Source organism: Schistosoma haematobium, chromosome ZW, assembly GCF_000699445.3.
Source record: "Schistosoma haematobium chromosome ZW, whole genome shotgun sequence".
In the NCBI taxonomy this organism is placed as follows: Eukaryota; Metazoa; Platyhelminthes; class Trematoda; order Strigeidida; family Schistosomatidae; genus Schistosoma; species Schistosoma haematobium.
In genome coordinates, this window is record NC_067195.1 from 29,582,762 (window position 1) to 29,598,119 (window position 15,358).

The window sequence follows — 15,358 nt, forward strand, 5'->3', positions numbered from 1 at the left end:
CTAAGAGCTATATGTGGTGTTTGAATGAACTAATGATTCCTTTGCACTTGTTGGATGCTTGATTTTGAATTCCAAATGCAGTACATTCGTTCGTGTTTATCTAGTACTTCTTGATCCGATAACATTGTTTCTGGGATTCTTAGTTCGCACTATAATTCAAATACTCCTAATCATACTATAGCCGTTCGATTACAGAAAATCAAGGTCAATCTCAATCCTCAATGCTTTTGGCCCACAACCTGGATTTTTCTACAGCAGTATTAAATCGAGATACTCTCACACATTTTAACTTAGTAGGCCATTAGTTTAATATGTGTCTTATCAACGCTTGGTCAACCTGCAGTAAAAAGATGAATTTAGCCCTGTTTGTATCCATATATCAACCATCGTTTGGAATGGTACCTAAACCATCGACTAACAGTAGTATTTTCGACTCAAATATATCTCTTGATAACTATTTCCTATATAGAAGTGATAGGTCGAAAGGACGAGGCGGAGGATGCCTTATTTAACCTCACTCTATCTTAAACTCATTATTATGTGATATGCCTGAACTAAACAAACTGAAGGGTCCGGTGTGGATTGCTTTAAAGTCATCGAGATCCGTTAGCTCACTGTTTGGCTGTATCCACCGTCAACTAACGCATCAATAGGTGAAATAGTAGTATTATTGGACGTATTCACACTACCGTCATCTCTTCTATTCACTGACAAGTTTATTTGTGGTGACTTCAACATGCCTGAAATTCCTTGGTTCCCAGTCAAGACACCAAAACGTTACGGAAGAGAGAAAAGCCAAATGACACTCTGTGTCGGGAACTGGAAGCAGGCCTTAAAAGGATGTACAGCAACTGGAGACAACTAGTAAGGACTGGCCAGGATGGAGTTTGGCGGAGAGATGGGTAGCCTATGTTTCACCACGAGGGGTGACAGGTGTGCGTATGTAAGCTGGAAATGCAGGACGTTAATGATGAAGAAAGGTAAGACCGTTCTACGTGAGATGATATGCTTTATAAGGTCAGGTAGATATACGTTTTCCGTGACTTCTTTTTGAACTGTTTTTAACAAACACAGTTTTGCAGTTAATGTTCGCTCGTATGTATCATTGTTCGAATTTAATTTTATTTGTCCATTTGAACAGCCTCCCGTCGGATGCTGTGAGTGTGTGCTACGTCCGATTAAAAAGACGTTAGTGGCATACACATCGGAAGCTATAACGTTGTTCCCAATAATCCATAGGGTATGATTGCGAATCTGTACTGCCGCACTTCATTATTATGCTGGACAATTGCTTATGGTCCTCGTTTGCTAGCTTCAACTTCTTTACTGCGCAATAATTTGTTTCCCTTGATCTCAGCAAGTTCACAAACAGTATGTGAAGTGTGGATTGCTGACCACCAGCATATTAGTAGTAACAAGCTTCCTGTGTAATCCCAAGTGATTTTGTTAAAAGAAGACTATGTAGCTGCTGACTAACTGCAGACTCGTAATTATAATAATGGTGTAAGTCATCAGCTTAAGTGAATGTACATTTCCTAATAAACATGCTGATCAAGCAATAATTGATGAAACTCGTTACAATTCTAACTCATATGACTCTGCTTGAATTGTGGAGGAATGAAATCATTCCTGTTTCCTTAAGGCGAACATACAGGAAGGCGTTCGACATGACAAACTGCACATTTCTAACATCTTAAAATCGTTTCGTTAAACTAATAGAAATCACAGTCACTATGGCCTTGTTATCTCTAATCTGCGAACAGGTGCTGGATATTCGGAGTTTCTTGGATGGGAGAAAGAGCATTATTCCTTAAGTCTTCGTCCCATTGTGACTTCCTGCATAATAGACGAATGTCATAGAAGACATAATTCAAATTACAACACACCACTGGCCTTACAACTCGATGCTATTCGTAATGTAGTAAACCTTGTAGCTTCCAAAATACAGCAATTAAGAATGAGGGATGAATGTTAAGGTTAGTTGGATACGCGTTACCGCCCAGTCAAAAACAAAAAAGTATTTTGGTTAATGACGGTTCTAAATAAATAATACCATGCAGTTATTCAACAATTTATTGTTCAACCATTAGTCAAACCAAATACGACAAACAAATGTTCCTATCTACATGGTGATAATATTTTGTTCTTTTTGAATAGATCACGTACAGAATTTTCCGAAATATAGCATTCAGTTTAGTTTCGAAAACAGTGTTTCTGGCTCTGGAAGAATGCTTCAATTCACAATCAAGAATTTACGATTCCAGTTAATCCAAGTAACGGAATCAATATGGCAGCCGTCATAGTCATACATGTAGTTCAAAAAATTTAAACTCAGTAAAGACATAGGAAAAACAATTACCATAATTAAACATGTTATAAGACCTCAAATGGAATCAAAAGATTGAAGAGACTTACACCTGAAGGAATCAGAAAGAATGAATCATGCCAGTGTGTACGGGGAAGGATTCTCATTCACAGAACCTTCCGAAAGGATCTTACAACCACAGCTTTGAAAGTTTGATAGACTACAAGCTTAATGGTTATCTCAGCCTCCTGAGTCTCACTGAAGTTTAAAAACGTTTTAAATATTTAGTCAACGCAGCTTCATGACACTCGGAATCAGTAGTCTTGTCATTTTTATCTGAATAATCAAAAATGAAAGAAAAAAATGCTCAGATTGTCACATTAGTCAACATTGAACATATTATCACAATACAATATCTAAATTACGTAATCAGAACATGATTCCAAGTTTATCCTTACTTCGTACTCACGATATAAGTCCCATGAACGAAAAGAGTCATTATGGCACCTAAGTGGAGGCTTTTAGTGGCCCGTTGATCTGAATCCATTTTAGAGCGTATGGAAGATGGCTGGGAAGCCAACTCCAATTCAGGCCGGGCATTACTCGATATTTATAGGCAGACAAAATAAACTACAGACATGTGATGAGTCATGGGACATGAAGTGTACACACACATACGCTCATATGAAAACAGTCAAGGCTAATAGGCGAATAATTAACAAGGTCAAAACATGACTCAAGTAGAACGAATAGAATGGAATGTCCGGAAACTAGAATAAAAGATATTATGGGCTAAAACTAGTGACTAACACTACATAGCCCCCTCGTAGAAAATAGCACATTTAAAAAATGTCTGTTTTCGAAAATAACACTGAAGTGATAAGAAGCTAACGTTAACAATAAGTAGCCAAAAAAAATTGTACAACACTCGATAAAGTACAGTGTCACATGAGGGATGAGTGTATTATATGAAAATGTCATACTTATGCAAAAGAATACATGAATATAGAAAAGACGCGGACAAAAATGGAAACGTTAGCATGAGAATATGAGCTAATTAATTAGCGTACAAAAAATTAACATGTACTAATGCTATGACTGTCTGAACGATAAAATAACACGTTTGTATGAGTGATTCAAATTATCGTGAAAATAGTAATAAATTGTTTGTGGGTATGACAGGGAAATAAATCGTTAAAATGAGTACAGTAGAATATGACAGAAATTGGTCTGTGATGCTGACGAAATAGTGAAATACGTTGAATATATGTTCTGTTGAGCCGCAGCACAATAAATAGCATCGACTAGCGATGAGTGAATTCGAATTTAAATGCGTAACTCCCGTTCGTAGGATGATAATAGGTAAGTCGTGAAGTGGTAACTGCATCGACGGGTGATATTCGTTGCTGTACTGCAATTGATAATATTCATAAAATTTGAAGTCAGTGGATGTTGTCGTCTGCGTTATGACAAATGCACCGAGTTATCGTTGAATGTGTATTAGTAGAATGACCAGAGGAACAGAATAGTGACTGAGTAGACGAGGTACATAGAGTCGTATTCCTTTTTGGTCATGAAGCCTAGAGTGGTTTGTGTGGTTTGAGGGAGATGCGCTCGATCTCGTTTGTTGCAAAACCGTACCAAGGCATGACAATAATACCAATACATATGGTTAGCGATGGCGACATATGAGACTGACTTGGATGTAACGAACAAGAGTGTATCTTTGAGAGACTAGCTCTAAACTCTATGTTCTGATATACAGTGCGACGGGAATAGAATAGAATAGTAGTTGCAGTACTCGAATAGCGTTTTCGAGTGATAAGTGATGCAGAATGTAGTTATGCACGTGGAAGAATAGATCAAATGAACGTAATGGTTACTAATCAGTTAGTTAGAGGCATCCACAAACATAATAGGAGGCGACTTCGAAATGAAAAATGTATGTTGTGATAACATAAATTGCTGACCTCGACTAAGTGAATGAATGCAATATTAGATCAAAATGACATGAAAAATTGGAACGAACTCACTTAAAGCAGGAAAATTTCACGTTTTTGAATAGAAATATTCCAATGAGTTTTAGATGTCATTACGTAGAGTGGAATTTTCATAAAATGATAATTTGTTCGGTGAGTGATATGATTGCGAAAATGTCAATTTAGTGACAGCACGAACAAGATTAATAATTCCACATTCGGTCATGATATTGATAATAATGTAATAATAAGTATATAATGATAATTTGAATCGTAATTGAACAAACCGACGAATGGATCAATGGGAATGGTTGATATGAGTACAAAGTATCGATAAGATAATACGACTTGAGCATGTCCATACCATGATGCACAGGCTTTGCTGATTGCATCGGATTGGATATTGCGCTGGCTTCGCTGAATTTGTTCGTCGAACGTATAGAGTGCAGAAGTTCCTTCATCGACGTAGCTTGCTGCATTGCGTTCGTCGTCGGCGGGCTTGCCACTTATTTAGAGGCCTGTAGTTTGATTTCGTCCCCATTTGGATCGACGATATTCGTTGAAGGGCTCACCACTTTAGTGGCCCGTTGATCTGAATCCATTTTAGAGCGTATGGAAGATGGCTGGGAAGCCAACTCCAATTCAGGCCGGGCATTACTCGATATTTATAGGCAGACAAAATAAACTACAGACATGTGATGAGTCATGGGACATGAAGTGTACACACACATACGCTCATATGAAAACAGTCAAGGCTAATAGGCGAATAATTAACAAGGTCAAAACATGACTCAAGTAGAACGAATAGAATGGAATGTCCGGAAACTAGAATAAAAGATATTATGGGCTAAAACTAATGACCAACACTACAGGCTATAGAAAGAAGAAAATATGCGAAATATTGTTTTTTTACAAACTATGAGACTCCTGCAGTACATAACACCAATAGTCAATCTTTGAAGGTGGTATTCATTCGATGAGCCATCTTTTGCACCGTACGATTCAGTCTCATTTCAGTAGCCAAATATTCATGCATTAAGGTTTTTTCATCCGGCTTCAGCGGCAAAAATGTCGTTATTGCACTCCGAATAAAATGAACGGACGAGTTTAAGGTAATAAATAAACCAACATTTGCGATAATCTAATGTTGCCTGCTAGTTGGCATCGTGTTACTCATGCTCCGTTCACGTTTCATATTAAAAAGGATGGGAGGCTAGGTGGCCTGTTTTAGTCCTGGCAATGGTGGTCTCAACCGATCCAACTTTCTTTTGAAAGCGTCGACAGATGGAGCTTAAATCGCTTGTCAGGGTAATGAATTCCATTTGTCGATGATTCGTGGGGAAAGTCGATAGTCAGATGACAAATAATTTTCTCTCAGCTTGTGAGCATTTTCAGAGTGTCTTTGGAGGTTCTTTGTTTTGAAAAACAAGAAAAGTGAGAACATATCACATGAAAGTTTATCACTAAGTAATTTCAAAACTTTGACAAAGTCGCCATCGGTTCTTCTATATGACAATGAAAAAGTTTTAGTTCAGCCAGCAGAGCATTATACGGGAGCTTTACTGTTCTGGGAATCAGATTAGTCGTGGGGTTTTAAACCTCTTCGAACGGTTCACTTTCCCTTTCTCGTCATGGGCTCGCCGCTTGTGAATGGTTTTTGAATTTAGGATAAACTAACACTATAAAAAGTCAGAAAGCTTTCAACATCGATGTGGCCAAATGTCCCACGTACTGACCATAAGCTTATGAAATCTTTGTCGGTTATCTCTCGGCAGTGTGCAGTAGTTTTAAAGTCTTGACTAACGATGACTCCTACGTCGTTGTGTGTCTGGACAACGGACAGTTTACTGTTATTTATCGTAAATATATCTGTGCCTTTATGATCAATAGACATCACAATACACTTGGAAGTATTCATCAACAACTACCAAACTTTAGACCATTCAGAAAATTTATTCAGGCCATTTTTAGGCCTTAAACTATCACCTCTATTTTTTATTGCTCTCCATATCTTGACATCGTTAGCGTGAAAGGAAAGGTACTAAAATAATGTGTGTTTATCAGTAGTGATTGTGAGGTAGAAGTAAATAGTATGACATTTCGGAAGAGTACAAGGGGTTTATGTTCGTGCGATGCGTCAAGTAAGGTAAATGACTTTAGAATACGGGTCTCTTTAGCTCAAATAAATGACTAAATCCTAGTGTACAGGATTCATAGAAATGAATTTTAACTTGGAATTTTTATTTATATTACAAGCAGGTCAGTGCGACTAAATGATTAACCAAGCTGAATCAAAAGTGCGAGAGAACAGTAATTTCATGTTACTGCCCACATTGTGGTTGACTCTTGTGAGGATAAGATACATCAAAAGCATAACATTTTAAACATAATCTTAAAAGACCCTGCAGTCTAGGCTAAAATATAAAAAACAGCTCCTAACTAGTTGAGACCGATGAGTTGAACATCATAAAGTTTTTATTACCGTTTTGTAACCTCCTTACTCAAGTGAAAATTATTAGTTTGAGGCTGAATAACAATAAAGACACGAAATTTATCAGTCATTCCTAGTACGTTAATCCTTCTACACTATGTGTGTTTTTATTTGTCGTGAATGCACTTATACTTGACCTACATATTAGGCGCTAGGTTTGTAGTCGTTGCACATGGGAGTGGGTTGTGTACATTTGTTATTTTAATCCCTTATTTTAGACCGTTCAGCATCTTTTTCTGTTCGAGCACATAACGGGGTTTGGGTTATTTCGAGTGAAGGAATTTGACGAAATAACTAGTAGTTTTAAAGCTCTTCCCAATGCTTTCATCAAACCGGTCGCTTTTGTCCATTTTAAGTCTGTCCAGGAGGCTGTAGAAAATGTTCAAGCTATCGTTAGCGGAAACCTCTCTGAATTGCTCAGGCAGTTTCTAAGGAGAAATGTGCCGACGGTCGACTGTGTGTTGGGAGTCAGTGACGAAAAATTGGGCAAATCTATACTGTGAGTTCTCTAAATATTCGTTAATTTAGGCTTTGTGAATAATTGATACTTATTAAATAAGGTGTATGGTGAAATTGTCTTAGTCCCCTTGTACAAGTGTGGAAGTGTTAGGTGGATGTATCTTATTTAAATTCATAAGTAACCGGTAATCTTTTCAACAAGGTTGGATACCGATTACTTTGACTCCCTGTTATTGTTAAATTGTTTTCTTTGTCAATATAATATAGTAACTCGGACCAACGCATGTGTGCGTCGTAGCGTTTTTCCAAGTGGTGCAAGGACTGTCGCAGAATGTACGACCTAAGTAGATGTTATACGAATATAAGAAATAGCTAAAACAGGAGTGACTGAATATGGTAAACATTTAAATTGAGGTTAAAATTATAATTTGATATTGGAGACACTGTTCTGATTGTGAAGCTCTTTTACGAAACCTTTCTAAACATTTCGTTCTAGTGTCAATCTAAGAAATTCCATCCTTTTCCTGCCCTTCATCCCAGTTTCAACACCCATTATTTAATAACCTTTTAATCCTATATTTATTAAGACTGTAGTACATCAAATACATAATTTAAAATATCTCAATCAATGCTCAAAAACCTGACCAAAAAACACTTAAGAACTACAGCAATGTTATTGTTGTTTTTGTGTGGTAATTAAATCATTTCCTGATATCCTAATATCAAGATGTATTTCGTCCATCATATGGTGTTGCAGATTATCGTTACTGATCCAAATGAGATGTCTTTTTCTTCATATAAGTCACGGAACTAGTGTTAAATTGTGCAATAAACTAGTTCGTTCTAAGTTACCGAAAGTTTACTTACATTTAGATGAAAATTTAAATATAATACTGTGGCACTTCAGATGTACATAACTTAAGGCGTGAGAAGAACATTCTTATCACAGAAGAAAAAATAAACGATAGATGAAAATGACAATAATATTAAAAATGATAAACTAGGATTCCAACCGTAGCTCTTATATAGATGTGTTAATCGGGTTTTCTGAAATCATACAGCTCAACTATATCGGTAGAAACAAGTGTTCCGTTAGCTCCTACTATACGAGCCAGGTCGATAGAAAATGTTAATACTACAAAACAACATAAGTTCTGAGGATGGTGTTGCAATGTTATTCTAAAGGGTTATGCATGTCTCTTCTGTGTTGAATTATAATAGACGGTTGCTTGTGCACTGCCCAACTAGACAAGACTGTAGGAACTCAGAAAGAGAGGAGCGCGCTGTTGCCTATTCGTCGTCTCTGTCTACACTCACACTAGTATTCGATCACATGTGTCTTCGAAACATTGCTCTTATATCCTGAGACCATCGAATGAGTAACACAGTTGTTAGGAAATGGGTACTAGGTAAGGATGGCAAATCAGTTGATGAAGTGGTGAAACTTTATCAGTTGAGATGGCTGGGACATGTGTTACGTATGCCCAACCACCTACTGCCTCGACGTGCGATGTTCAGTGGTATAGGAGTAGGCGGCCAAAACATGGTACAAATCCATGAAGTCACTGACAAGTGGACTGAGCCATGTTGGTATGTGTAGACTACCTGGTTGGGGACCGCGAGATGATAGCAACCGATGGTTAGACGTTGAATGACATGGCTCAAAATCGTTTGCAATGGCGCGGGTGCATCCACTCTTTGTGTTCTCCCGAATTCTAGTCTGAATTCTTCATGTCCTTTATTCTCTTTCCAAATTTATTTCACTGGATTATACTCATTGAATAACATCTTCAAATGCTAATCTTTCCGATTACTGCTTGTACTCTTACTACCTTTACCACAATGGGATTTGAATCGACAATTGTATCTGTGTGCTAATGTGGTATGGCAACTCGAACTTATGTACGAAGTTCCACGTTGTAACTGACTGACACACACTAAATTTTACACAATCCCTTCCGTCGTCCTTATAAAGCCTAACGAGTTATATTTCTGAATTTTCTTTGGTCTTAGTGGCAAAAACAAAATGAACAGCAACCCTTTATCCTTGAAGCTTCTTGTTTTATCAGCTTGAATTTAGCTTATCTTAACCAACTAACAAGCTCGCTTACACTAGAAACCGTATATTTTGTGTCTTGAGTTTTGCATATTAAAGTGAGCGGTGTTACTAGCCTCGTCAGACAAAATAGCAGTTTTCCATCTTTTGCTCCTCGTTTTTCGTCAGCTTTTTATTATGTTTATTCAACAACAAATTCGTACAATTCATACATTCACATTTCAGTAGCCGTACATTAATCATGCGAATGGTTGTCTAACGTGAGAATTGTTTGTTCCTCTCTGTTCACAAGACATCACAAAACTACTTGTATCATTCTGAACTACAAGCCTGCGTATTAGAACAGATCTCACGTACGATTGTGAACTATCAAAAGGATGTTGGTCAATTTATCATACTATTATATACAAAATGGAAGATTTATTGATTAGATGATTTAGTTTTTGGCTTCATAAATTTTCCGGAGTTTGGTGACTTAGTTTAATCTGTGGTACTCTAGATGTTAACCTGTGCGTAATTGATAAGTACATTCAAACAGCTTAACCTTAACTGAAATGCTTTATTCCCATTAAGATCACTACTTCCTACATTTAAAGGGCTTGTGATTTTGGCTTCGAATGCATTTGGCATGGATCTGTTCACGAGGTTCTCCGGGTAATAAGACAAAGTTTTACCCGGTTGACACGTTCGCTGATCACTCAACCTGGTGCTGCACTCTCCATACCAATGATTGATGAAAAATTGAAACCTTTAACTAGCGCAGATGAACTAAAACCTGGACTAGTCGCTGAATCACGTGCACGGGTTGTTGTTAGCCTAGCACGTGCTCGTCTACAACTGGGAATTGAACATCACCTAGCTGATACTGGGATTGTTAAAGTACTGATGCTGATCGACGAACTGGATAATTCCTTAACACAGTCAGCTTCGCGGTTAAGAGCTTGCTACAGTATACACTTTCCAGAGGTGTGTCGACCACATTTTAAAAATCAAATTTGTCTGAACGATACGAATCTGGTCCAGTTGATAGCCAACTCCCCACTTCGTTCTTCTATAATTTCAAGCTTTGCTGCTGGAAGTTTCACGTATTTCGGTAGTGACAAACTTGCTTCCCTCATTGCAACTGCTGCTCAAGATTCTGTTGGAGCTGAGCTAAGTGAGGGAGACTGTGAAAACCTTCAAAAATATGCACAACGTTTATTGCAAATGAATGAGGTATGCATTGTGTCGTTTTTCATTTATTTGAATAAAACAGTGCAACAAAAAACTTTGAAAGTGGAGAAACAAACCCGTTTTTTGGTAACATATTTTTATTCGTGCCTGCATTTATTTGTGAGTTAAAAGCTGACAGTCACAGTCCGAACCGTAAAAATTACATTCCTGAGCACTTCATTCTATTAGGTAGTTATAAGAAAAAGTATATATTGCATTTCTGTTTTAGTAAACCACGAATACTCAGGCAGTCATAGGCCATGGCAGTAAAGTCTCAAGATGTACCTTAAGTCAACAACCTAGTATCTTTCTTCCACTTCTCAAATACAAAATTTAGTTGGTTGATGAATTGGTCACAACGAGAAACCTGGGACAAATAATTCTTAGGACAATTTACCTCGGTAAGATAAATATGAAAATGAGAAGCGGCAATAAAAAAGATATGTACGAACTAAAGTTCAAATACAATAATTGAAATCGAAAAATGTAAAGTACGAGATAATTTCATTCCCACTACTAAAATGAAAAACAAAACTGTTATGACCTTGGATGTCTGACTTTTCGATCACACGATCTATCTACCAATCCGAATACGACTTATACGAATCTTCACACTAGGCCAACCAATGACGTTCAACCGGTGTGGGCAGTTTAGCGTCCTTATTGGTCCTATGTCTTACGAGCCCTTCCACTTGAGTCCAGAACAAGATACCAGCTTCCGAATCAGAACAGATCGTTTATTTCAGGCATACTTGGTTTATATATCAATCACACAGACCACAACGTACCATAAAATAGGAAATAATATTTGTACACAAATAAGCCAAAAAGTGGCTGTGAATGTGGGAGGCATTAGTTAATAAACTGAACATAATTTAAGAAGCGTAAATCGTACAATAATAAATTATAGATCAAAATAAAGCTTATCATAAAAGGAATATAAATATCCATAGTGTAATTGTTGAGTAGTTATACAATAGGAATATTTATAGAATATTAGTCCATGAATAGTCCTTGGAATTTACCTGTAGTTTAATCTTCACCGGATATAACAAAAACGCATCCTTATCGTTGAGACTAATTGAAGTTTTCATATGTAGTTTATGGTTTTCGCGAGGACTCGAACCAGTTTTTTGCCCCTTCAGTTATGACTCAGAGCTTATAGTATCATGATAGACTGATCCCATGTTTGTGGTTGGTTTTAACAATATATGTGGTTCCACTTTTCTGCTGACCATTACTGTCCCCAGTTGTTGGATTTGAATGACTTAAACTAGCAACAATTTTGATAAAATATTGTATTACAAAGTTACCTCTTTTAAGATGTTATGCATTTTTTATAAAGAATGAACTAGCAAAGCAACAAACTTCAATATTAAGTACAGAGAGTATGGTGGGTTCACCGCTTGTAATGCAATTCAATAATATTTTGTGCGTATATAAGTGAATACCTTATACAACATTAGATCTCAAACCTTGTTGTTTAGACTCATCGTCGTAATACTTGTAAAGGCATTCGATGTGGAATAGCTCTAAAGAGATTATAAGTTTTTGTTACTGCTGAAAAAAAAGTATTATTAAGCTAGAACAACTAACAGGAATGTCCTTTGAGATGCGTATTATCCAAAAAAATACAAGGCATTACTAGCTCGTAGTAAGTCCGCTAACATTTCCTTATCAAAGCCAAAGTAACATTTCGCTTATTTCTTTTTGTTTTAGGTAAAACAACGGTATGTAGATTCCTTGTCACGACGGATAAGTAGTTTGTGTCCTAATTTGCATGCTCTTCTTCACTGTACACTTCATTCAGGTGATGAGGCAGAACAAGGAAAGGTTCCCAAGACTAAGGATAATTTGTCATCTTGTTTGGTTGCCGCACGTCTAATAGCTAATGCTGGTTCTTTCAATCGACTTGCTTCTATGCCTTCTACACGTTTACTGTCTTTAGGGGCATCAAAAGGATTATTCAGGTTAGTTGTATTGGGACTCTAATTGACTGAGTTACTGAATAATAAATAAACAAATATTATAATGACATAAAGGCTTTGTACAAAGGGCAAAGGAACGTAATATAAACTAAGTGGTAATATTATGAAGATTTAAGGAGTAAAAATCGTAGAATCACAACAAGAGTAGGAATATCAGGAGATTGGCTTCAAATAAAAATAAGATCAAAGTGAAATTCATGCTCAAAAGTGCACATACTATTAAATATATATAATAGTGTGTGCAAGCTTCTCTTCTGAGCCGTATCCAATGAGATACATAATCCCAAGACCCTATCCAGCTTCTTGTGATGTCAGTTGTTGCCAACTTGACCCAGCTACTCGCCCTATCGTGACTACTCAGCTCTTCACTTAGTCTTAGGGTTATACAATCATGGGCAGCATCAAAACTACTGTGACAACATCGAAGCCTGTTTTAAGATGGAATCACTTATTGGTTTTAGTTATCCTTATATATTTGGCGTCAACACTACCCTTATCATATCTGGTCTGCCGATTGTTTAAGTGGACTTCTGTTACCGCCCATTAAACGATGTCATTCACGCAACCAAAAACAAAGTATCTCCGAGTTAAAGATCCACTAAGTTGTCGATGTTTTCAGAATTTCACCGGTGGTACATTCTTAATTTAAATGATCAAAAGTTCTCATGCGTAATATAGAAAATATTTGTCGAGATAGTTGATCCGCAAATCTCCATTGTTAGGTACACAGCTTCACCACTCTTTAAGTAGTGATCACTCACTTTTGAGAGTCGAATTACTGTTTAAATGAAACATATCAAACTGTATTTCTGAATTTATAGGAAAGGTGGTGCTATTGTGGCTACATCTACAGGTCTTTTATCAAACGCAACTAAAATGTTAGGAGATCCGAAATTACCAACAGTTACAGACAATCTTCAACCGGCAACTTCTAGTATTTCCGCAGCTGAGTTGAAGGCTGTGAGTGCTAATCGTGTACAGAGGGATACAGTTCATCGTCGTGCTGCTCGTCTACTTGCTGATAAATCAGTCCTCGCTTGTCGTGCAGACTGTTTTCGCCAACACAATCCAATTTACCAACAGCAAGGTCTTGCTTCACAACCTTGTGTCTCTGTCATAGAAGATGAACGACTCAAATGTGGAGCATATGGTCAGTATCTTGGAAAAACTGTCCAAGAACACTTGAGGATATGGGCTGAAAAAAACGGGATACATACAGACAAAACTGAGGAACAGAAAAAGGTATTTTAGAGAAAAATTGCTCTTTATGCACTTAGTATTATTCGTATACAACTCCAATTCTACTAACTGAAGATGTTTCTCTGTTTTAGGCGCAGCGTGAAAGAAGGAAAAAGTATCGGAAGCTCAAACGAAAGGCTTGGTTCGCCCGTAAACTTTCTAAATGCACAGAGAATCAGCTGTCAGATGATGTCAACAAAGATATTGAATCTATGGATGTCGACTCAGATGGTCCCACACAATTTAAAATTATCACTTCCCAACTGACAGACAATGGAGATACTTTTAATAATGCGAAGAAAACAGATGACAGTTGTAACGCAGATTTGAATGGTACATGTTTAGTAAACTCCAACGAGCTCTTGAATTCGTCAGCAGAAAAATCTCGTTTTCGTAAAACAAGGTCGGAGTGCAACAAATAATTTCCGCTAAATATTAACATAATGATTACAAATTCTATTGTAAATAACTTGGACTTTGCAAGTTGACATTTGATTGTAAGGCATTTTGCACATATAAAAAATCTTACTCTAATGTTAACGATTCAAGTTCAAGAATTGATATCCCTGACATTTTAAAGCGGTGCTATGAACTCCATGTTATAGCTCAAATCAAGAAAAGCTGGCCTAGCTGTCGAGGTCTTCGACTTTCAGTAACAGTCTCGAATCCCCTTCGGTTTCGACGACCGGATAGTAACATGAGCCATTTCCATCAGTGTTGCTCGTACACAAATACTTACCAAATGAGTTTGTTCATTCATAACGTCAAACCCCAACAGGCTTCATTAACTATTGATATATGTTACATCTGCAAAACTCCCATACGATATTCAGGTTTTGTGGCTCGCTTGACCTAGCCTCGTCAATTTGAGAAACCGGAACAATTTACCCACCCTGTATTTGTGATCTTGAACGCTACTTCTCATGGCCTTCCTAACGTAGGCATAGAGTCAAGTTTAAAACCAAAACAGGCTTTTCCGTGTTGGATTATATTAGACGGTTGCTTGTGCACTGTCCGACTAAACGAGACTGTAGGAACTCAGAAGGTGAGGAGAGCGCACTGTTGCCTATTCGTCGTCTCTGCCCATGCTCACAATAATTTTTACACAATGCCTTCTGATGTCCTTCAAAAAAACAAACACTCAGATGCAGTAGTTTCATTGGATAAGTAGGTGGTCTATATTCAACTGAAAGGTACTTAGTTCGGTACTACGGTGTACTGGTCAACAAATAGGCAACGACTGCCGTCTAGTGCTACTATCCTCAGGAAATAGTTTATCTATAGCAAATGGCAACTCCAAGCATAAGAGATTTTGTCTGGCATAGCGATCCTCAAAATCGACTCAATGATGGACTCAAATAAACCATATCGTCTTCGTTTATCATCAGAGGCTCAACATGGGATCGTCGATCTTTCTGAAGCACATGTTTAAACTCGAATCACGCTCTTGTGCGAGCACATATCTACTAGCGTTTTACTGGATGCAGAAAATCCATGGAAGGAAGATTCCTTAGTGCCCAGTTATTGATAAAAACTCAAGGAAATACTCCAGGAAGAACTAGAGATGTCCTTCAACAATCATCGAAATGGTGTCCACCTCAATGTGGGTTGGCATAGTATCCGAACAGC

General features: G+C 37.4%; 1 protein-coding gene across 1 annotated transcript; it reads left to right on the forward strand.

The window, feature by feature from the left end:
- The first annotated feature begins 6,918 nt into the window (after window positions 1-6,918).
- On the forward strand, window positions 6,919-14,263 carry NOP56_4 (snoRNP complex protein nop56). The gene is made up of 6 exons (XM_051210972.1): window positions 6,919-6,953; window positions 6,994-7,274; window positions 9,887-10,505; window positions 12,222-12,472; window positions 13,312-13,732; window positions 13,822-14,263. Exons 1-6 carry the CDS (start codon window positions 6,948-6,950, stop codon window positions 14,149-14,151), a joined length of 1,908 nt encoding a protein of 635 aa, XP_051070996.1. The 5' UTR covers window positions 6,919-6,947; the 3' UTR covers window positions 14,152-14,263.
- Window positions 14,264-15,358: the final 1,095 nt, after the last annotated feature.

Bases quoted from the DNA above. Each gene is read 5' to 3' on its own strand.
- NOP56_4 (XM_051210972.1), top strand. The intron at 7,275-9,886 runs GTGAGTTCTCTA...CTACATTTAAAG, and splicing joins AAATTGGGCAAATCTATACT to GGCTTGTGATTTTGGCTTCG. The intron at 10,506-12,221 runs GTATGCATTGTG...TTTTTGTTTTAG, and splicing joins GTTTATTGCAAATGAATGAG to GTAAAACAACGGTATGTAGA.